Source organism: Canis aureus, chromosome 35 (genome assembly GCF_053574225.1).
Source record: "Canis aureus isolate CA01 chromosome 35, VMU_Caureus_v.1.0, whole genome shotgun sequence".
Taxonomy (NCBI): Eukaryota; Metazoa; Chordata; class Mammalia; order Carnivora; family Canidae; genus Canis; species Canis aureus.
In genome coordinates, this window is record NC_135645.1 from 18,302,117 (window position 1) to 18,327,297 (window position 25,181).

The following is a 25,181-nucleotide window of genomic DNA, read 5'->3' on the forward strand; positions in this document are numbered from 1 at the left end:
CTAAATCAAGGTGACAGAGTAGCCCAGTGTGGACGAGTCCGGGCTGTGGAGACAGACTGCCCGGTTTCTATGGAGGCTCTAACTTCCTGTCCACTTGACCTTGGGCAAGTCACAAAACCTCTCTGCCCTTTGGTTTCCTAATGTGTCAGAGGAATGATGATGGTACCTATCTCGGAAGACAGGTGTGAATATTCAATGAGTACATATAAAGTACTAGGAAAAGTGCCTACCACATAGCAGGTAATAAAGTCGTTATCTTAGGTGAGATAATACAACTTACCATCTGCTATTAAAATTTAGAATCTATTTTAAAGAACACATAAAACTATTTCAGAAAAACAGAAGAAAACAAAGACTGCTATTTTGAGGCATACGTTCCGGTCTCTAGCGGTACTCTAAAACACCAAAACTGCACCTGGAGGTGCACCTGAACTTAGAAGTTCACAGCTCATCGCATCACAATAAACATTATTTGTACATCCGTATGCAGGTTAACTTCAGCAGCTTCACTGTTACTGGCATGGAATAGGTCCTCAACAATTATTGTTGGGATAAATGAATCAACTGCGCATCTTATTATACATACTAAGCAATTTTGATACCAGGGATCTTCAAGTGTACAATTTTCTTTACTAAAACGCACAGGTAAAGATGTCTCTGTGTGTCCTCCAACTATATAGCAACTATAATATACAATGACCTCCAGGGGGATGGTTTGCTATTCTTTGTATGACCTGACCTAATTAATTTCAAAATGAAATGCATTATAGTACCTGCACAGATTAAGCAACTGATTAACTGAACACTACGAACCTCATGGAGGTCCAAACATTAAGGACTGTATTTTCTTCTCAATTCCCTGACCTAGCAGCACTATGCCAATTCCCTTCCTAACTGGAGTAGATTCCTAAAAAATACCTGGAACACATCCCAGAATTTTCAGGTCACTTTCAGCTATTAAAAATCCACCCAGTTTAAAATGCCAATCAAATGCCTGAAACAGGGCCTTCCCCGGGGCATCTCCTGGCTACAGGGTCTCAGGAAATAGAAGGGGTCCTTACAATGCCAAGACTGAGTGCAGGCCAATCCAAGTCTCTTTGTGTCTGCTGCCAACTTCCTCCAATTTTCTTTCTGCCTGCCCAAGTGGGTGTAGGGCACAACAGTAAGTGCAGGCCCAAAATGTTTCTTGCTTTTCACCAGCAAGACATTTCATGCAAGCAACAGCTCCTGTATCTTTGGGAGGTCTCCTATTCAGCCCTCCTCCCGTGTCAGCCCCTGGAAGGGAGGTGGGGTAGGGCGAGGGGGTCGTTCCTGGGCTGGTTGCTGGCCCTTCCCTTCACAATGCCTGAAGTTTCTGCGGTAGAGGACAGCAGAAACATGGTGGAGGCAAAACCACCTGCCCATGGTTAGGTCTGTCTTTTTTTTTTTTTTTTTTTTTTCAATCTGTTCCTGCTAACTCTACAGGTCTGTAGGCTGTAAGGCTGAACAGACCTTGTCAGGGGATGCCAAGGGCAGGGATGGTATACAAAATATTAAAGACGTAAGGGTGCCAACTGATCAGAAGGGATGCAGTCCAGGGGCTGGAACTGGGTCTTGCAGGCCCCTTGCTGTGTCCTCTAGTTGCTGAAAGGATCAGGAGAGCCCAGGGATGCCACAGCAAGGGGGTTTGGGTCACAGTTTTTATTACTAACAATGGTAGTATTTTAGTACTAGGACAGCTGTACTGGTGGAAACATCACTCTTACTCATGGGAGCTCATCTGTCCTGAGCAAAGCTGTCTCTGTTGCATACTTCCTGATGTCAGAGACTGTCCCAGGCCTGCTCTCTGCCAAGCCCTCCCCCCATGACTGTCTCATGGCTTCTTGCCCGATGATACTGAACTGCTTTTATTTGTCCACTTCACCTGTGAAAACTAATGCATCTTTACAATGCCAAACCGGAAAGTACAGCAGGCCATTCCAGACCTCTCCATGTAGCCAATGTCCTCCAGTTCTCTCCTTCCCTCGTCAGTCAGGTGAAGGGCACAGCAGTTAAGTCCATGTCTAAAACATTTCTTGTTTCACCAAAGAATGAGAAGATAGATACCTCTTGCAGATAGCCCTCCATCTTTAACAAAGGTTATCTTAGAGCTGCCTTCACTTTGCTTGACAGGGGGCAGGGATGAAGAGTGGAAAGCACTTCCTTCCTTTCCTCTTTGGGATAGGGAGAAAGGCCAAAATATTCCGGATGACTGGATAATCTTTGAGAGCCCCTATCCCACTGATGAATTGGGAGTTAGGATGGCAACAAAAGGAGAAACCCCGAAGTGGTATATGGGATAGTAGGTGGATTAGACCATCTCTTTATAAATCTCAAGAGAAGGATCTGGCCCAAACTGAAGGTGGCTTCCTGGTGGATTTCCCTTTGATGTTTGTGAATTTAAAGCTGTTCTTTCATATTTCAGACAATAGCACCAATTCCAAGCAACAGGAAAAATCCTCCTCCATATCCTGTTATACTTGTTTAAAGAGGCACCCGAAATAATTAAATATTATGTTCAGTTCAAGAAAAATGAATATCAAATACACATGGAATAAAAAAAAATTGAGGAAGCATATTTCTACTGGTGATTATTTGGAGATGCTGATTAATCCATTGTGCACATATTTATGTTTAATTAGAAACTGGGAAGGATTTAGAATGTTATTCTAAAACACAGTCTATTAGCATTATGGCATCATATTCATGTAGTGCAAATAATAATGTGAGATTTTCTTGGTAAATTATTTTTTAGCAACCCTGTTTTATCAAAAGCATATATTTTTACTCAGATGTTAAAAGAAACCAAGTCTGAGTATAAGCTGATTTGCTATAATTGGAATAGGCTTATTGCAGTCATTTTACCCCTTTAAAATTATGATACCAGCATTCAAACATCTGTTAAACCATAGCATCTGTTTCATATTTGGGATGCATCCCTACAAATTAGAAGAATGTTCTTTTTAATGAGCTCTGATTTAATAGGGAATCCTTTTTTTACATATATATAACTGTTATACCAAAGAAAGAAAATGAAAAAAAAAAAAAATCCTCTCTCTAGCGCCCTCCACAGCAAAGTACCTCAAAGGTCCATACATTTCTAATATAAAACTGTTCGATAAAGATATATTAATATGAGTTAGCTTGTTTTACAATTTAGTGTTGTTATGAACATATATAAGCGTGCACATGTGTGTGCAGGTGTGCATGCATATATGCAGGTGTGTGCACACACACACACAAACAGGGAAATGAAGAGAGCCATACGTTCGTGTTATTCAAGAAAAATAGTCACTTCTTTCAGATACATTGTCTTGACAATGTATGGGGTCTTAAAAATACTAAATTCATGACCTCATTATTTCTCTGTTTACTAAGATTTGTTTGCCCAAGGCACACTTGTTGACAGATCTTTACCATTTCAGTTCTATCTCAAGTAGTACTTTGCCACTGACTCATTCAGTTCTTTTTAAAATGATTCTCTTTTTAAAATGATGCTCTCTTTTTAAAATAACAGTTAAGGCCTATGTTGAGGCACATCGACTTTGGAAGTTTTCTAGTCATTTTTAGCCCTCTATCTGGGTCTGATTTTGTCTTATAAGAAGCATGTCAGCTTAATGTCAGACAACAAAGGGTTCATTTGTTCCACTGTTTATATATTTTACTATTTCAGGCCTGTGTATTTCTCTATTTCTAATGTGGATCTGGCTAGACTTAAAAAACTTAATTTAAACATATTTAAAACTCCTAGATTTATGATATTAAGCTACCATAAAATTTAGAAAATGATAGGTTGTCCCATTAAATTTAATAAACTACAAAAGGCTTTATAAAAAGAATCCTATCACTCACAAAAAATCTCAGAAGGAACTCATTGGAAGGAAGCCAGAAAAATGAGAGAAAAGAAAAAAATTCAATATAAGAGATATTGGTCACCCACTTTGTGCCTCCTAATTTGTCTCACCCAAAGAGAAAACTGCTATTATTGTGTCCTAGTGCTAAAGACATTTCTTTCACAGAAGAAAGGCAGAGCAGTCACAGGTAGGCAGAGAAAACCAAGGTCCCTGCCAACCCTAGCAACAACTGCTTCTGGCACCTTTCTCGCCAACCCACCCCACCAAGCAAGGGCTCTCATATGAAAGTACATTTTCTACTTTGCCAAAGGAACAGCAGTATTTTATACCCATGTCATATCAAGTGCACAACTGATAGGTGTTACAAAACTAGATTTTAAGACATTTAGAGTTCTTCACACACACATACAAAAACCAAAACCAAAACAAAAAACCCAACAAGTTAAACCATCAACCACCTGGTTTAAAAGTAGTGTCTTCTAGGAATTTACAGATGCTATAAGAGAACCCGAGAAGAGAAAAATGACTCCGGGCGTTCTTCTAGGTTTAGGCTGGACTTAGCTTACCAATCTAAGACAAAAACTGACCTTATTTTACAATACTACCTGTGAAAAAAGATTTTGCCATTTCCCTGAGTGCCCTTTTCCAGGGCTTACTGACTTTTCGTAGCAAAACTCCTTTCTTCCTAAATTAAAGGCTAACCCTCTCATGGTTGAAAATTAGATACAACAACACACTTTCTGATCACGGGTGAGATGGCACAGTTTAACTGTTATGGTGAACTTTTTTGTGGTTTCCACCTCTTCAGATCTTATCTCTACATATTGTTAGAAACTTGCCTCTGCCAGTTGAAAGAGTGCAGACTTCCCACAGCGTTTCACAGGTTCAGCACCACCCAACTGCGAAGTGTTTGAAGAAATCTATATGGAAAACAATTCAGATAAAGAGTATTAATTATGTTAACAGAATCTTTGCTTCCTATTTATATGCACTCAGGAACTTTCTTTAATTTTGAGAACATCATTGCTCCTAAGTACTAAGTAACTTCAAATATGTCATATTTGGGATAATTTTTGGAACTGATTTTAGTAAACCACCTCAAATATTGTAACAAAAACCAGGTGTGGCTTGGATAGCGGTTTAATGACAAGAGTATTATCTTGTATACTCCAAGCTTTGAATTTAACTCCACAACCTTAACACAAGATATGCATTTCCAGTTATATATAAACACCAATTCATGGGCTGGCCAAACACAAGAGATTTAGAGTCCTTTTGTATGTACTAAAAGCAGCAAGTTGGGTTTTATTATTTTTTTTAAAGGAATATATTTGGGATCTCTAAAATATTTAGGGAACATAACACTGTCAGTCAACAAATACTTTTTTTGAGAATCCAATATAAATGTACTAGGGTAATATGGCAGGAGCTGGAGAAGCTAAGGGTTTTATAAAGAACACTGGCCCTGGCTTAGAGAGAATGCTCTAAAGCATACACAAAGATTGACAATCGAGACCACAAATCTAAAATAAGCCTTACAGTTAAGGCCTATGTTGAGGCACAACGGCATATACAGCATTACACTGACTGCACGCTCTTCTGCAAATGTGGTCAAACAGCAGCTGGGCCCTGATAGCAATGAACTCCATTGTCCTTTTTCATTTTTAGGTGAAAACTTCATTTTCAATTTCTAGCCTCACTCAGTAAGAAAAGCTGAGGACACACATTCTTAAGGATCTTTACAAAGTATTCTTTTCCTGGAGAAGGTCTGTCATCATTAGAGCAGCTAGCTATGGTGTAAGCTTTTCATTGTCTTCGCGATTCTGAATTCTTTCTCAATTTAAGACAGGTAGCTCTCAGTTTAGGAGGCAGCTCTGTCTGGCGACTGCATCCTTACAGGTGACCCCAACTCCCACAGGGAATTCTGAGATGCTGGCAGCGCCAGGAGAGACTGGGTGCTTGCTGCTAACAGGATTTTCCTTAGAATCCCTGCTGAATAAGAGGCCTTTGTAGAAGCAAATATTTAATAAGCTACCTGGGCCATTTAGAAGGGTGTAGCTTACAGAACTTTTAAGCACTTTTTCATCATAGGTGCCATCATTCTCAACAGTTCTTTGCTATTCATCCCAATCACTTCTCCTTTAGAAAATTAACTAAATGGGGCTCAATCTTCCTGAAGTCTGGAACATTTTCTTCTCGCTAAATTTTCTCTGATATGTTCCATATCTACTTTTTCTAGAAGTTGAATTTAATTACCTTATCATTAAACCAAGAGAAATGAACAATGACTTTAGGGAATGAAGTACTGAGCACAGATGTCTTTTTTCTTTTCTTTTTTTTTTTTTTAAGATTCTATTTATTTATTCAGGAGAGACAGAGAGAGGCAGACACGAAGGCAGAGGGAGAAGCAGGTTCCTTGTGGGGAGCCTGATGGCAGATTCAATCCCAGGACCTCGGGATCATGACCTGAGCCAAAGGTGGGATGCTCAACCACTAAGCCACCCAGGTGTCCCCAGATGTCAGTGTCTTAAACCAAGGTTGTATAAAAAGAACGAACATGACCTTTGTGTCAGACAGACATGCCTTCATTACTTTTTGCTGTGTTGACTTTAGGAAATAATCAAGATTTTGTGTCTCATTTAGCTCATCTTCAAAATAGAAACAGTAATACCTGCCCCATATTACTGCTGTGAAGATTAGATTTTATGTTAATGAAGAGTCTGGCACAGTGCTGAGCTCATATTAAGCTCTCAATAAATGGTGCAATTATTAACAAGAATTTATCATTAGTAACACAAACATAAACTCTTTTAGTAGAGTTCTAAAAATTACTTACATACTGAAATTGGAATGGAATTAAAAATTGCAATGTTGGAGGATAATTATGACATTCCATAATCTGTAGAATATTAAATCTGTCATATAATCACATGATACTCTCAAGAATCACTGGTAGCGCTGCTCTAAGCCACGATGGGGTGCATGGGGTGTGGATCTGGTTCTTCCACTGGTTCTCTCTGCTGTCGCTTTTGTTGCTGTAGGTTTACGCTCCTTGACAGTAGGTATGTTTGTTCATTACTACGCATCCTGTGCATGGCCAACTATGGGGCTCAGTGACGAATGTGGGACTGCACCATCTGACACCTGAATTCATGCATAGAGGTCTGAGTTGAGGCTTGAGCATGGTTCTTTACCTGCTCAAAAGGAACCACCACCTGTGTCTAGTAAGACTAGTTCCCTCATCACCCAGGGGAGGAGTTTTACCTATCTGTAGGTATAAGGAAGATTTCCAAAGGAGCTTGTGTGGGGTAGGGTCAATGTGTTTTAGTAGCCCAACATTTCCTGAATTGCCTTACCAATGCAATTTTCCTGGAAGGACTGTGGTGATTTCTTGGGAACATTCGATGTGGCTGACCATTTTTTTTGAGAAACTCTTCTATGGGCTTCCATGGCTAAAGGATCCTTGTTTTCCTCCGACCCACCGCACCCGCCACTCCTTGTTCTCTTTTCTCTGGCGTGCCCTTAAATGTTTCTCCTCAAGGTTTTGTCTTAGGACCTTCTCCTTTTTTATTTGTACATTCTCTCTGATAAATCTGATCACTCCTGATGGCTTCATTAGAGCTTGTACAATACCAATTTATTATATCACTGCTCGTTCCCATTTTTTTTTTTTCCTATTTAAGAGACTTACACAGCCTTTCAAGTAAGAACAATACCGTTAGTGTGATATTCAATGTCTGGTCAGCTGGTGGAGGGATGTGTGCATTACGTTACACTTCCGGGTAGGGAACATTTGTGGCCCATACTGCATAGTACATTCTTGGCTTTGTTTTTTATTTTCCTCAAATTGGATGTCACTTGCCAATCTGTTAACTCTACCATAGTCTCTCCTTTGCCTTGTATGTACTGTTCGATAAACAGAGTGGGTGGAATAGGATGTGAAGTACAACAAAAATGCTAAGAAAAATGATCACCCTGGATGTTAAAGTGATAATTTTATAGCCGCCTGAGGTAGGGGAGCCACATCAAGGAAGGAGGTAGTAAAGATCAAAAGCAAATTAGGTAATAGTGGAAGTCTTTTGTAATTATGAGGGGAATCATAAAACATGCAGCCTGGGAGGAAATGACTGATAATTACTGAACAAATAATAAAAATTAAAAAAAAAAAAGTGAACAGTATGGGATGATTGGTCTTTCTTACCTTAAAAGAAATATTATTGCGTCTAATAAAACACATAATACTTTCACACTGATTAGCTGCAGTGTGAGTATACAGCTTTTGTCGAGTGTAATATTCTGCAACATATTGAACAGTTCATCATGAAAATGAATGCTTTAAATTTGTACCTATTGCTTATATCCAATTGTGGCAATGCCTTAAATTTGGTGAGATTATAGCTGTATTTATATTGGCATAGTAAATACTTTCTAAGGGAAGTTTTAATGTCCAAATTTATTGTTCCAAATCATCCAGATTAGTTCTCTGTCTTCAACAAAAATATGTAATGTTTCAATGCAAAGATCTATTTTAGGTGTAAGAGTTAGCCGTGCCAACAGAAAGAGTATGTGAACCGGTCATGGATTTCAGACTTGTTAAATAATAGAAGACAATAGCTCCCTTCTGGCATTACATGTGGTCATTAGTCTTTAGTAAATGAGATCTAAAATGTGATGGGTGTGTCACTCTACCTGTAAACAACAAAAGATGCAGAGAGGAAACTCATTCTGACCAATGTAATGGATCAGAGCCTGGAAACAGAGTGATGGCTCTTCAGATGGGCCAAGTTGCATTTAGATGAATTGTGATTATCAGTAAGGAGTGGAGACAGACAGAAATGGGAGGGACAAGGGCCTGGGACAGGCTATGCACTCTATATTGCTTCCTAGATCTTGCAAAGCAGATATATTTTTTCCCTTTAAACATAAACTTTCATGGGGAATCTACAAACAAAATGTTCTTTATTCACTTTTAATAGTTCCAAGTTGGTTAACTTCGAAACTCAGACTTGGTTAAGAAAAAGAAACATCTTTCTTAGCTTGCAAGGCAGGGCACCAGGGCTTGGTATGAAAGAAAAAACAACTTCGAGTTACAGAAATGCCCGGGGCTTATGATTTCTTAAAACAGGTATTTCTAGGATAGCTATTTTACACAATAAATGACTCATTGCCAGGAGAAAATCTAGCTAATCTCTTCCCTAGAGTTATGAATGTTTGTAAATCAAATTAGCAGGAATGGTCCCTAAGAATTTGCATGTCTGACCTTAAAATAATATTATAAAGCTAACCATTTTTAAATAGTAAATTGTCTCCTAAATCACAGAAACATTCACTTTTCTCTAAGCATACATTAATAGGACTGAAATCCTTCTGAAAAGAGAGGAGTAGAAGTTGGCTGAGACTAGTGTTCATCCTCCTTTTCACTTCATCCCTTCCCTATGAGGCCCCAGAGATACTAGGAAGTGCCTTAACAAAGACGAGTTAATAATTCACGGTAACAATTATAAACTACAGAAAAGTGGCCTCAAACTGTGATTTCCTAATAGGAAACTTTGTTAGAAATACAAATACCCAGGCCCCGTGCCAGGCTCAGTAAATCAGAAACCCTGGGAGTGAGGTCCAGCAATCTGTGTTTGAACAAGCCTTTGAGGGGACTCCAGTGCATTTTAGAGTTTGAGAACCTCTGCTGTAGACTAATTAAAACAAGAATTTCAAGAGTCTTTGTGTTTTCTCAAAGGTGATGGGTGTTCTATGGAATAATGATAACAGCTTTAGGGATATGATTATAGTTAGTAATTACAGCCTATTCTATTTCTATTGCAATACATGTGCGCATAGCAGATTTCAGTATGTAATTTTATTAGTTCATCCAGTTAGCTCTTGTTTGCCTTTGAGTAAACCAGAGTCAAATGACAACACGGTCAGATCCTAAGATGGCAGAGATTGAAACTTAGGGTTCTCTCTTGGGCCAGCTGAGACAAGTGACTAGAGAAGTTATATATCCTTAGAGAATCGTGTACTTCTCTTATATAATCACATGTAACAGTTATAATTAATAACTGCAGAGGCCACTTTTAGGCAAACAGGCTTTAAGCGATGGACTGTAGAAAGGGCCCACAGCAACTACTTGGCTGAATATAGACTGGCCCTTGGGGGTACCCAACCTCAAGATATCCATAGGCCCTAACTGACCAATGAGCTACTTACATCTAGGCACAGTGTACCTGTAATCTCCTCAAATAGGGAGAATTCCGTATGTCCCCATACCTCCTCACCTTCCCTCTTTAAAAAAAAACAAAACAGACAATAGAATACTACTCAGCCATCAGAAAAAAAATGAAATCTTGCCATTTGCAATGATGTGGATGGAACTAGAGGGTACTATGCTAAGTGAAATAAGTTAAACAGAGAAAGATAATTATCATATGATCTCACTCGTATGTGGAATTTAAGAAACAAAACAGAAGATCATAGAGGAAGAGAGAAAAAATAAGGTGAAACCAGAGAGAGAGACAATCATATGAGACTCTTTTAACTACAGGAAACAAACTGAGGGTTGCTGGAAGGGAAGTGGGTGGGCAGATGGGGTAACTGGGTGATGGGCATTAAGGAGGGCATGTGATGTAACAAGTACTGGGTTAACACTGACCTCTACCTCTGAAACTAATATTATATGTTAATTAAGTGAATTTAAATTTTAAAATTTTATTTTTTTTTAATTTACAAATAAAAATAAAAAAAGCCCAAACCAAAAAAACAGCCCCTGCCCCCTGCCTCTCTTGCCATCTATTTCTTAAACTTCTATCCCCTTTGTTCTGCCTCAGGTGAATTCTTGTCACCGCCCATGCCACCAGCTTTTACTAAATCATTGCCCCACATCTGGGGGCCCCTATCCGATGGGGAGAAACACCATAATAACCAAGTATGTAATTATTTGATTTGCTTAGGAATGAAAAGGGCTCATATTATCAATCTATGCAAAATATAACTAGGAAAAACCATATACTGAGTTGATAGTGGAAATTACATTTGATTCTAAGGCAAACACTCTATTTTGGTTTTTCCACCACACATGCCTTCCTCTGTTATGAGGTCTTGAAACAGCTCTAATAATTTTCAGATTATCAATTTTTTAAAGCTCTCTCAAATCCTATATATGTCTCATGATAAAACCCCAAAACCCTCAGAAGACCAGTGCTACCGAGCAGAGGAGTGAAATCTGCAAACATTACCCTGCACAAGTCTCAAGTGAGAAAAGGTTCTTTTCTTTCCTAGAAAAAAAACCTCTCATACTTTAAGGAGTGAGCATACTGAGCAGCAAGGAAGCATTAATCTGTTTAAGAGAGGCTCAGATCTCATTCTCTAGAATCACAGGGCAGCCACTGTTACATCATCAAACTGGTCCCTCAGAGCTGCCCAGGCTTCAGGACCTCTTCATAAATATGGTAATAATATCATTTAAATAACAATCACGCTCTGAATGGAGATAACTATTGGAAACACCAGCTGTGATATCCCATACTGACATTTGAAATGAAGCTGGATACTCTTGGTAGTTAATATAGATCAGGTGTGTTAAAGATGAGCCACTACCTTTCTAATATTCCTGCTACAGAGTGGAGAATTTAATCAAACAGAATATATGGCAAATACATTGTTTTGAGGAAAATAAAGTATTTCTAAAAAGTTTCATGCAGCTGGCTCAGGTATCAAGATTAAAAACCAACTTAGTCAACATACCAAAATTCTTCTTTTACTCTTAAAAAAATTGCTAGTATCAAATAAATGAAAGTCACCAACTGGAAGAAAGCAAGGAAGTATTAAAACAATTCCCCAGACTGGAAAGAACAGTCTGCTTATCATAATGACAAATTATAATAAAATCTTAATTTATTCAGATTCATCAAGCAAATTGTTCTTCATAAATGGTGGTAGTTTTGTTACCAGTTTTATAGAATAGCCCTCAGCAACTAAAGCAAACCCTGTAGCAGAGAACCCTAAAAGATAAGCAGGGCGATTGGTGGTATAAAGTCACAGTGGTTGACACAAGTGTCCTGAGAAGCAGCAGTATTTCTTTTTTTAATGTAAAACCTGAAAGTAATTTTTCCTCATTTCCAAAGTAAGATGCTGGGTTTTCTCCTGCCAAAAGGATATCATTTTACATTTCATTTATGCAGCACTCTTTATTCAAATGAATCAAAATGATTCAATACATCAATATTAAACAGAATAGTCCTGCCTGTCATTTTCTCTCAACCCTTTAAAAAACTGCTTAGTTTATAATATGTATTTTTGGTTGGAATTACTGAAAAAGGAAGAAGGGGAAAGACTTAAAGCAGACACCAACTTTATATTCATGACCCGTATACATTTCATTATTTGTCATACAGTGCTCATTAGAAATGAGCAGCATATGGCTTAGGCCAGGGATTTTGTGGCAAAAATCAAGCATATCAAATGTGCTTCTTTGCACCAACTAAGTAAGCACTCTCTAGTGTGTGCTCTCTCTCTGGCTGACAAACCAAAGAAATCTGAGATCCTGCAAGAATTGACCTGATCTAAGCCTGGGATTAAACACTAATAAAAATGCTGGCGAAAGCTACATCACATTGAAAGCTAAGTACTGATGATTTAACAGGTTGTATTCACTGCAGCCACTTTGAGTTATTCATAAATCACAGCATCTAATTTCACTATTGGAAACATTTAATAAATTGGAATCCTATGGCCTTCATGTGGACAGCAGTTTTTTCAAAGCTTCTAAAATAAATTAAAAACAAGGTAAAATGAAACAAATGAATTACTGGAAAGTGCCTATTCTAAATGAACTCCTTAATGAATGCTTATAAAATGAATACAAAATATGGGGCCGATCTGACTATGATTATAGCAAAGGCAGCAAAAAGCATTAACTATTCCCTTATGCGCATTATTTTCGTAATGGCAAGAGGCATGCCTAAAGTTCACTGTATGTTATTAAAACTCTATTCTGATATTTCCTGAGCTCAGTAAGTTTCTGAGCCCAATAATCATTAAAAAAAAAAAAAAGAATACCTCTGCAAACTGAAACAAGGCTGATGCTTGACACTGTTTTGAAGGAGTCTCAGGGTGGGATGTACTTGAAGATATCTGAAAGGAAACAAGTAATTTTTAATGCACAAGGACGTTTTCCCATATCAGACTAATAGATTCCGCCAAATATTTCCACTGTAGACAATGATAAAAATTACGACATGAATCATCACCCTTAATGCCTTTTAGAAGAACAGTGTAAATGATTAGGGAAGACAAAGGCCATTCTTCTAAAAACAGATGACTGGAAGAACAAAACACCAAGTTTGGCTCATTTGCCATGTCTCTTCTAGGGTATCAGGTATGCTGCAAACAGCCACTGAGGAGACTTGAGATGAACTGCTTTATTTCGATATATTTTTTAAAATATTATTAAAAGCTGGAAGCTGCAAGAAAAGTGAGCTACTCTCTCTTTCCTACACCACTCCCTACAAGCTGTTCTCTGCTTCCAGGCAGCTGGGAAACAGTGCTGGAGAAGCATATGGATATGGCTCAGGGTATCTGGGACTGAATCTTAGCTTACTACTCACTAGCTACCTGACCTTGGGCAGCTCAGCTAATCTTTCTGAGGCCTATTTTTCCCAACTATAAATTGATGATAATGATGAAGAGAATAATCTCCATTTTACAGGATTATGGTGAAAAGAAAAGCTACAGAATACACTGCCTGGCGTAGCACCAGAACTCAATAAATTATTCACTGCATAAAAATAGCATTTCTTTTGTAACACCATGCATGCATTCTCTCTCTCTTTCTCTCTCTCTCTCTCTCTCACTATCATTCTTCAGGTATCTGACAGTGGATAGAGGGTTCTCCACCATACCACAGTTGGTTCAACTAGGGTTTTCATTTCCCCTTGGCCATTATGGCAGCCTCATTAAAAGTTTGCTCTGATGGCCCCATGGAAGTACTTTTCAAAGATCTTTTGAGAACAAGGTCAGTTATTAATTTTGGTTCTGAAGCGAAAAAGACTTCTATCCAGCTACAAAATAGTGGAAAAGCGAGCCACAAGAGCAAAGCCTGGGCATTACGAATTCAGCCCATTCCCAGTCCCATAAAAGTATTTTTCTTCAATTAACTATGCTCACCAACTCCATCAAAGGGTACTTACTAAGCAACAGATGCACCTTAATCATAACTCTTCAATCAGAGGAGTCATTTTTTTCACCTTAATTAAATTAAGCTGGTTAGAAAAACCATGGAGGCAGTCAGTGATACAGTATCAAAGTAATGTTTAGGGATGAGAAAGAATTAGTAAAGAGACTGATGGAATTATTGACTTTATTCACTGCTGAAACCATTAAGAAAACTTTAATGCCACTATAATTAGACATATAAGCATCTTTAGAATAAATATCAGTAAAAGGAAAAAAAAGATACAGATCCTATTTAACAAGCTAGATATAAACAGACCATTGTGAATGAATAAAATTTAACCATGTGTTTTAAAGACATTTGAAGGTAAAATTATATTCTTCTTGGTCAGACCATGAAACCTATTATTTCAAAGGAGCAGCATGTATAAGTGTGACATATTGCAAATATGAATCCACAAGAATTTTCCTGAGGAACGAGGTGGGTTTTACTTCAGATAGCATTTTTTATTCCTATGACTCCTCTCTAAAAGTTAAAGAAAATAACCAGTTTATGTAAGGGGAATTGCCTATCCTATATTTTCCTTTGAGGATTAAATAAGACAATGAATGAAGAGAACCACTGGCATCAACCATCTAGATTTTTTTTTTAAATTCACAAGTTTCTAAACAAAAAGATTTACTTATAAATTAATATTGGGTTAAACAGATACTCAGTTAATCACATGAATAGGGATCTCCTGATGAAACATCAGATTAGGGATGGGGATCATTTATATAAAAGCACAGTTAGGGGATATCTCTTTGGAATCTTAGGTGTGCTATAGAACCCACATAAATGTACATATGCCAATACACCCAAAATTTCACATGGAATTTTAGGGTTTTCATTAGATCTTTAGAGGTTCAAGGATCACTGGTTGAGCATATCTGCTTTCAAAGTTGGGACCAACATTATTTAATACCTCTGTATCTGTAACCACTGTTCAAAATTTGAGTGCAGAGTAAATCCTCTGTGACATTAAATTCTTAAGGAAACAATATACAAAACAATTGTATTCACAAACATATCTCACACAGGCAGAAAGGAAAGTGATAGATAAAGAATATGTGAGCAAATATGTATTATGACGTTCTCATGATATCAGCAAAGCATTTATAAACAATGTCTTAAAAGGAATGGCCTCTGCATTTGTGAAGAGTAGTTTTGCCAATGAACTGCTGAGACCAACAAGAAAGGCTACTAGAGAGGAAAAAAAAAAATCTGAAAATAAAAATATGCTCTCTTTGTACAAAGCCTAACACAATGGCAAATTTAGGAAGGATGACAGTGCAAAAGAAGGACTAGTAAAAGAATTAAAATGATCAAGACATGACCGCCTGGGTTACGGTTTTAAAAAAAATTAATCAATGATGGCTCCACATTGAGTTCTAGGGTAAATGAAGATATCTTGAGAAGCAGTCTTAACCTTATGGACTTGATGTTAAGGATAACATGCTTTCCTACATCATCTCTGAAGCAATGTTAGAAACATATCGAGTCAAGCAGGTTTGACACAAAATATAAGACTTTGAAAAATGCCAAATGCACACTAATATTCAATTAAGAGCAAAGTGTATTAAAAAAAAAGGAATGCAATGTATAGCCAATACCCATGAGTTGATTCCATCTTCTGATTTAACGCCTGATAAATTAACAGCTAATAAATGACTAAGTTCTAACAGTAATTCAATTGTATTCCTAACTTTACTACCCGTGAACAAAAATTAGTGATGCAGTTTAAATGTAACAATATTTACTATGACTTAATAACAGGCTTCTATAAATATAGTTATTCTTTAATTAAGAGACTGTGGAGTTCCAAAATACCTTTTCCAAAATTTGATTCTATCTTCCCATTTATGGTTAAGTGAGCTAAGGAGAATTCTTCATTGCTTTAAGTTACTGCCATCAGCCTAAATTTAAACTCACATTACAATCTCATTAAATATAAATTGTAATATATTACCTCAGCAAACTGAAATAATGGGGACTTCTGACGTAATTCAGGAGATTCCGAAACATCCTGCCTACAAGTGCCAGAGGATATCTGAAATGAAGAAAGATGGTATGAGGCACACGGATAGTTTCTGGAAGACAAGAGATGACAAATGCCACCTCAAACATTCCTTTTTCTTTTTTCTTTTTTAAGTTTTATTTATTGATGAGAGACACAAGAAAAAGGCAGAGACATAGGCAAAGGGAGAAGCAGGCTCCCTGCAGGAAGCCTGATGCAGGACTTGATCCCAGGACTCTGGGATCACAACCTGGGCCAAAGGCAGATGCTCAACCACTGAGCTACCCAGGTGTCCCTCAAACATTCCTATCTGAGGAGAGAACAGTTTTCATTTCCTTACTTGAGGCAAACTATGACAAAAGAGTAGTTATAGTTCACAAAGTTACACAAAGTGTCATCCAACAGTTAAATTATTGAATAAAAAGCAGGAGATGGACAAAACAATGCATTTTACAAAAGTTAAGATCAATTGAAGAGAAATTTCTACAATGATGGCCATCTGATCTTTTGGCTTTCTACCACTTGAAAAATTTAGCTACTTCTTTCATTTCTGTTTCCCCAGTATTTTATATTATCCAACTACATGAAAACACAAATGGGATCTGATAATATAAACCTTTGGGAAAACAAAACTAAATTCAAATTCTTGTTTTCTAGGTATTCATGTGTTTATACACAAATCCTAATCATAGAAAAGTTAGTATTTACCTAAGAATAATTTCTTTTATAACATGTTTTCTTTTGCACTATTCACTATGTTGGTAAACATTTAGTGCTCTACAATCTTCCTTTGAGATCTTCATTATTAACAACAGTTATAGAAATACCACTGGATTAAAAGAAATTCTTGCTATTAATTAATCAAGTACTGTTGTCAGGACACACACTTCCTTTTCTTATCTCATTGCTAAAACTGACCTCTATCTGCATTTGGGTGACATAATCACTTAGGAAGCCAACTATAATTCAAAAGTTGTGAGAGTCACAGAATATTGAGAGGATATTGTTATTCCTCTGATCTGACCCTTCTACAGATGAAGGAACTTAAATGACACCTCCCCTCCCTAACTAACATCCAATAATCCCCTTATTCTTATTTATCACCGCGAGACATAAACATTTGTTTCTTGTCTGTCTTCTTCCAGTAGCTCTGTTTAATAAAAAGGGCTCAACACTGCCTGCTCACAATGTCAATGAGCATTTTTTAAATAAACTAAAATAAAGTTGACATGTCTTCTAAATCCTCTCCCCCTTTTCTAAATGACAAGGTTAGAAAGTCTGAAGGAAAAAGTTATCTTTTACTATAGAGGAAAAACAAGTTAAAAATAGTTCTGCCTTTTTTTTTTTTAAAGATTTTACTTATTTATTCATGAGAGACATAGAGAGAGAGAGGCATGGATACAGACAGAGGGAGAAGCAGGAAAAGGGAGGAGCAGGCTCCCTGCAGAGGGAGCCTGATGCAGGACTCGATCCCAGGACCCCAGGGTCACGCCCTGGGTTGAAAGCAGACACTCAACCATTGAGCCACCCAGGTGTCTCTAAAAATAGTTTTATTTTTTTTTTTATTTTTTATTTATTTATGATAGTCACAGAGAGAGAGAGAGAGGCAGAGACACAGGCAGAGGGAGAAGCCGGCTCCATGCACCGGGAGCCCGACGTGGGATTCGATCCCGGATCTCCAGGATCGCGCCCTGGACCAAAGGCAGGCGCCAAACCACTGCGCCACCCAGGGATCCCTCTGAAAATAGTTTTAAATAACATGTTTCTGACAATAAAATAGTCCAAGTTCACTGTTGCAAATCTGGAAAAAATATAAAAACCAAAATACAGAAGAAAGTCATCTATGATGCTATCTGCAAGAGATAAGCACTGCTAATACATACATACATACATATATATATATATTCTCCCAGTTGTGTAAGATAATTTTTCATCAAAAATGAGACACTGCACCATAGTTAAAGAATGTTTTTTTAAAACAATACATGATTTTTCCTGTGTTATTAAAACTTTTCCAATGTAATTTTAATAGTTGCATATGATTATGTTAGGTGTTTGAAGCCTATGGAAACAGCTGACAGTCACCCAGATTTTGTTCCTAAAAACGGAGCTTCTCACTGAACCCCTTTGTTAGATAGTGAAGATGTGTTTCTCTAACACTGTCATGGGTCAATGGGCAGGAACCAGCATTTGAAATCTTAATTGTCACCTTTGTATTTGAAAGAGTAATGGCCACCTTCTTCCAGTGACAATCTGTCTGTCACCTGACTGTATGTCAAATGGACCAATGGTGTTTTTATTTGCTTCCCAAGAATTTGAAGCCAAGGAGACACAAAATGCACTAAAGAGAAGGCCAATGAATTCTGAAATTACTAGCCACAAAGAAGTCCTTCATTGAAGGAATACTTGAACAAAATATAGCTTTATTTAAGAATGATGAAGAAAAATCAATACTGTTCTTGGTTTACAAAGAAAATCTTTATGTTTAGCTCCTAGATATCTTGGTAAATAATCAAAATTTTATTCAAAATCAGGCCTAGGATTAAATTAATTTTTATAAAATGTCTTAAAATTCAGTAACACAGGTTATACGTGTGACATAATCTATACAAGATAGCTGGAATCAAGTATATTTGGGGTAGCTATACTGCATGAAGTCTATATATTCTTCATGAATATGGTATTTCATGATAGGTATTTTATGATATATGAGAAAGTTACCATTTATAAGGCGATGAGTTATCCTAGGAGTTCATATGAATGGTAAGAAGTCAACTTTTCTTCAAGTGCTGTTTATAGATTATTTGGCCATCACTACACATCACAAAGTTTTAAAAGTTAAGTGAGACCCTCAGCAAATCATTATAATGGATGGTCATAAATACAACTTTCTTTTTGAATAGTGAATTGAAATATAAGTAATTATTCAAGGCAACTGTAATCCTCCGCATGTTATGTTTTTTGGACTGTGAAATCAAAGAACTCCGTATATGCATGTTTGTGCTCACCACGCACCTAAAACATAGTAGATGTACAATGAGTATCTGTTGACGGACTTGATTCTGTGTATGTATGGATACAAAAACTCTCAATGAATTGACAAGGAATTACACAACAAAGACTAACCAATGTTAAAGTAGAAGTAACAGAATCAGGAAAGCTATGCATATTACTCTGTAAGATGTCTCTCAAAAATCGAATTACTCTTAACTTTAAAGTACTGTGGATTTAGCATATATTTTCAGTGGACTGTAAGGGAAACAGCACAAAATTAGGAGCCAGGAGAACTGGGTTCCTACTGAGCCATGTGGTTACCTGCATCTCTAGTCCATAGCAGAATTAGAAGCCACAAATCAGAAGGGGCCATGAATGAAGATATTAGGAAGAGGGTTGGAAAAGAAACAATACCAGCAGCAAAAGCAGGGAGAAGATAGAAAAACTGTTAAGAACGGAAGACACAAATGTCTTATAAACTACTGTAGTCCATCTAAAAGAAATTAGAGCAAAGAGTCTCAAAGTTTCTCCTGAAGGCTTCAGTTCACTGCAGTAATTAATATTTATAACTATGGTTCTAAGTTGTCAAGGTAAGGATAATTATAAAATATAGCCTTTATTAAAAGGCAGAAACGCCTGTGATGCATGCTAGGCATATTTCCACCAAAATCTCAAGAGGTAAATATGGCACAATGACATGGAAAATATATGTATACAGAATTCATTCTTGTGTGCTTGACAAATTAAGGCATCCAATGCAGAAATGTACATTTGTGCATATACTAATAAATATACACATTTGGTTAAAAAAAAAAAAATCAGAGGGTATATCCACATAAAAGTTAAGAGTGTATTTTGTACAAAAGGCTCCTATTTAAGTACCAGTCAGAGGGTCCCAGATCTTATCACCTTGCTATTTGTATTTACAGTACTCCAAATTACTTATTAAATGGGGCATGCTTTCTATGGATAAATATCAATTCCTCAATCTCCATTCCTATGGCTGGCTTAATTTCTAAATACAGCAGAACACACAAGAGTCAAAGATATCTCTTCATTAATTAAGAAGAAAGAAAAGATACCAAATAAGCAGAGGTTAAATAAAGGGAGGGGAAAAAAAAAAAACCCAAAAGTTGTTCCCAGAGTCTCTGAAATAATCCATAAAGCCACTAGGTGTAGCTATCTGCCCAAGAAACAAACAGCTAGAGGGATTTTTTTTTTTTTTTAAAGCAAAGTTTTGTTAACGTCTCTTAAATCTAATCTTCCCTTTGATTTAGCTATAATTCTCAGTAGCCAAGAATGGGAATTATTAACATAATTAAGAATTACAACAAAGTAGTATCTTTTCCCACAAGCACACTTCACATTGTGCAAATGGAAGACACAGACATGTGATCCAGCCTCCCGATATAAAACAAAATCACACCAGTTCGACAGATGCACTAGAAGTGTTTTGGAAAGCTAGGTATTAGCAATAGCCTGTTCCTACCTCATAAGGTGCAGGGCTGCAGCCACACACAACTGGATTCTGATAAACATACAATCAACAAAAGGGGTAAAAGTGCATTGGTTCTATGTGAGCTATATATTTCAGCCCTTGCTATTTCAAACATATGTTGATACTCCTTCAACATAATATTCAATAAAAACCTACTATGTGCCAGCCATAAAGACTGCTCACAGTTCTAAGCAGCTTACATTCCACTTGCATACATTTTGTGCCAGGGAATAAAATGATAAGCTAAGGGAATGTGTCTGGCCCTTAAGTAGCTTGCAATCCAAAAAGAAAAAAAAAGTAGCTTGCAATCCAAGTGCAGGGGACAGCTACACACGTAAGATGTAAGCGCACAGGCAAGGCACAGTGGCCGTGCTAGGCCTGTGAGGCCAGAGCAGCAGCTTTCACTCCTTCTGGGTGGGACAGGCGGAAGTTATTAAGACAGTAATGTCTGAGCTACACCTAGGAGAAAAACACCACACATGAGCAAATGAATGACATGGCAACAGCAGGAGGAAAAATATGGAGACAGATGCCCTCTGTGTTTGAGAGATAAGGACTTTCTCAGTGTGGATGAAGAGAAGCCTGGGAGGGTAGTGGGAGATGAATGCAACAGAGAGAAATTTGAATTCTCGGTTATTGAAAATGAGGCTGAAGGCAATGGGGAGCCAGCCAAGGTTTTCACTCAGAGGAGCAGCGTGATGAGAGATAGGTAGTTAGATAATTCTGTCAGTGGAGTGAAGGATGACCTTGGCTGAGAATTGACTGGAGGCAGGCGACCAATTAGAAGGTTAAAAAAAAAAAAAAAAACAACCGGCTGAGATGAGGGGCCCCAATTAAATCAGAGATGCTATTTGCCAGGTCCTAGTAATTGCCTGGAAGGATGTCAGGGCTGAAGAAAAGGGGCTGGACAAGGCCAGGGTTTCTAAGGTTGGTTAAAGCCTTTTACTACAAGAGGGAATTTGACTAAGGAAGGCTTGAGGGGAGGGGTTGTCTTCTACGGGAGGAGAGAGTTTGGGAGGAGAGGATTCCATTTCAGAGTTCAAGTGTAAAGATCCCTTGTGATGCCAAGGGCCAGTGAACTGATTCTCACTCTTGCTCAGCCTGACCCGGTCTTTCCTACAATTGGCAGTTTTGCCAAGTATCCTTCTATAACAGAGTACCTGAGTGATGATTTAATTTGCATTTAATATGAGATGTTAAATGAAGCTCTGAAATGGACTTGCACTTAAAACACAGGTGAATTAAATGTAAGCATATTATATCCACATTAGTCCTTCAAAATGTTTTTAAGGATTAAAATAAAGCCACCCTTAATTAAACCTAAATTAGGTTGAAGAGAATCTGAATAGTGAAGCACAGCACTTGGCCAGCTGACACCAGGACAAAAGCACAGCTGAGGATAGAGTACTGGGCTACTCTTGGAGCTTAACCAAGTGACATGGCATTGACTCGCACGCTCCCCAAAATGAGAGTACATGTCACCTGGCTGAAAGGAACAGTGAGTCTGTGGTTCTTCTATTCAGGGCACCAGGGCCGCCAGGGTACTCCTGCATCACAAGTGAAGTTCTCCTGTCATTATAAGCCATGTGGCAAGGCACTAGTGTGGACGTCCAGAATGGACTCCAGGTCACTTCTACACCTGCCACAGCAGCTGAGACAAACTCACAGCGCCCTTCTGCCTCTGGTTCCTCACATGACAACATAGGTTACAAGGCCACTCTGCCTTCTTCACTGGGCAATGTGGAGACAGAACACAATAGTGTATAAAAACACAATCTCAGCAACAGCACAGCAGCACCACCCCCCTTCTCATTTACCCTGTTGTTCTCTACCCTCTTTCTATCCTAGCTCACTTGCAAGCCCACCTTCCCTGCCACCCCTTCCAAACCATCTCTGGGAGACTGGAGAGCCCATCACTATCTTGAGCAGTGTGGCCTGGGAACTCAGCAAGGAGAGATGCTTATGAGTCAAGCTGGGTAAAAGCAGTGGATTCTCTGGGCCTTGAGGCCCACACTGCTGACAAGTGGATGAGGCTGGGCTGGATAACAGCTCTCGCCAAAATGGGTAGTGAACAGTGACTTCACCTAGAAAGAAAGAAAGCTCAAAAATCCCATTTGCTATTTAATGTAAAATTTAAATATAATGTGTATCTCCTTATGAGGTATGTTTAGAAGTTATAAAACCGTGAGAAGGGAACAAAAGCTTTGATGGGATGGGGTAAGAGTTGGGCAGGAGTAGAATCCAATGGATATAAGCAGAGCGGAATAGACAAATTAGTAGCCTAAGAAAGGCACATATCAAACGAGCTCAAATGTACCAACAGGCAGGAAAATAATTTCCCTTAGTTCACTGATGTCAGAAATTATAATACGTACACGTGAAAACTTCCAATTTTACCAAAATCGGTATGTTTTAAAAACACTTAAAACTCAGTGCTTAGGGACACCTGGGTGGCTCAGTGGTTGAGCGTCTGCCTTTGGCTCAGGGCGTGATCCTGGGATCTGGGATCGAGTCCCATATCGGGCTCCTTGCAGGGAGCCTGCTTCTCCCTCTACCTGTGTCTCTGCCTCTCTGTGTCTCTCACGAATAAATAAATAAAATCTTTAAAACAACAACAACAACAAAAAACAAACAAAAAAACCCTCAGTGTTTAAAATATGGATATAATCTTTCATTCATTTAACAAATATACTTGGTCCTTGAACAATACGAGGGTTGGGAGAGCCAACCTTAATAAAAAATCATCTGTAACTTTCGCCTCCACAAAACCTTAATTACTAATAGCCTACTGTTGCCCGAAGTCTTACTGATAATGTAAATCCTAACACTAGGACTTTCTCACTCTATGACCTTGGAGAGGCTATGTAACCTCTCTCCTCTAGAGAGGTTATCCTCCTTTATGAAATGGGGATAAAAATGATAAATAATCATAAACCAACCTCAAAGGGCATGATGGAGGATGAAATGAGATAATCTGTGTAAGTGCTTAGCACAGAAAGCCAAATTTGATTCCTCTTACTGTGTTCAGCGCCCAGAAAGACTCATGACATGCCCCAGTAAAGAACAGGCCGACACATGCCCCAGTAAAGAACAGGCCCACACAGGAGAAGGGAGAAGGGGAGTTGAGGTCAGGTCGGTGGGGGCTGAACCACAAAGGCCCTTGGATACCGCATGGAGACTGAAGCTAGGCCTGGGTTCAAATCCCAGTTCTGCACTTGGAGCTACACAACTCCTCTGCTCCCACTTCCTCACTTAACGGTTTAACCTTTACTTATGAAGCAAGGAAGATTTAACTCATAATGTTGTTGTGAAGATCAAGAGTTACTCTTAGGTAATGCATTTAAGAACGGTACTGGGAATGAAATGTTTTCAAATTTCAGTCATATAGAAATATGAACCATTTTACTTTTGAACAGGCAGATGGCGATCAACAAAATCAACGAAATCTCCTTTGAAGTCAGAAGTAAACTGTGAAGAATTTGCTCAGTACAAAACCCTGTACCTGGAATGCCTGAGTAGCTCAGTGGTTGAGCATCTTCCTTTGGCTCAGGGCATGATCCCAGGGTCCTGGGATGGAGTCCCACATTGGGCTCCCCACAAGGAGCCTGCTTCTCCCTCCGCCTCTCTCTCTCTCTCTGTATCTCATGAATAAATTAATAAAAATCTTAAAAATAAATAAATAAAAAAACCCTGTACCTTATTACATCATCAGCTCCACGAAGGCAGAGACTTGTGTCTGGGTTTGTTCCCTGACACAACAGGGAACATAGTAAGCACTGGCACATAGTAAGCATTAGAGAAATACTTGTCATATGATTGAATGTGTGAAAAGATGGCACACTTCCTATACTGTTCAATTCTTACATATGACCTGTATGGTCCCTTAATAAAGGAGGTGTGCCACCATTTGCTAGCATCTTCTCCATTAACTTTCATGCTAACTCAGCTCTTCTGGTGAAGCCACTTCCTACACAGTAATTTCTCCCAGGTTTTAAAAAGTTGTCTTCTTCTTGAGCACCTGGAGATAGAGAATAAATTACAACCGCAATTTCCTACAAGTTTTCAATGGACAAGGAGCTGTGTATGTGTATGTGCATGCGTCCACATCCATGTGCTGCCAAGAATGCACACAATGTCCTGTAGGACTGATGCCTGATAAAATTTAAGCTGTCAAGTTAGGTATGAAATGCCTAGAATAACCTAGGGTAATAATACCAGGTACCTGCAGGAATGCTCTTCAGGAGAGATGAAATTGCCTTACAGGTTTTAATTTCAATTATATTATATATTATATATAATAAATATAATAAATTAATTTAATTTAATTACAGGTTTTTAAAATCTTCACAGATGTCTTGGGAGTTAAGAGGCAAGGGGTATTATTATTATTAGCTCCATTTTACAGAATGGAAGGCAAAGAAAAAAGTGGCTTGACTGTAACACTACTGTCTTATCTATTGATTCCAACAAAAGAACAAAGCATTCTAAAATCACAGACCTAATACCTAATACACTTCCCACACACTTGAAAGCGTACCTTCCATCACAACTAAATAGATATTGATGCCTTCAAACCTTTTCATCAGCTTTGATTAC

At 38.2% G+C, this 25,181-nt stretch overlaps 1 protein-coding gene and 1 long non-coding RNA gene across 10 annotated transcripts in view; one reads left to right on the top strand and one right to left on the bottom strand.

Moving 5' to 3' along the window:
* BBX (BBX high mobility group box domain containing) overlaps positions 1 to 25,181 on the bottom strand; it is a 268,097-nt gene that overhangs the window by 46,567 nt on the left and 196,349 nt on the right. For 8 of the 9 annotated variants that reach the window (XM_077883900.1, XM_077883899.1, XM_077883897.1 and 5 more), the window contains 3 exons: positions 16,046 to 16,126; positions 12,924 to 12,998; positions 4,712 to 4,792 (listed from right to left, as the gene is read on the bottom strand). In XM_077883900.1, coding sequence (XP_077740026.1) covers positions 4,712 to 4,792; positions 12,924 to 12,998; positions 16,046 to 16,126 — 237 coding nt within the window. The remainder of the gene's footprint in view (positions 1 to 4,711; positions 4,793 to 12,923; positions 12,999 to 16,045; positions 16,127 to 25,181) is intronic. The other variant, XM_077883898.1, reaches the window with a different exon arrangement.
* On the top strand, positions 502 to 24,290 carry LOC144305219 (uncharacterized). The gene is made up of 3 exons (XR_013372278.1): positions 502 to 645; positions 10,694 to 10,791; positions 24,002 to 24,290. It is a non-coding gene; the product is annotated as an uncharacterized LOC144305219 (long non-coding RNA).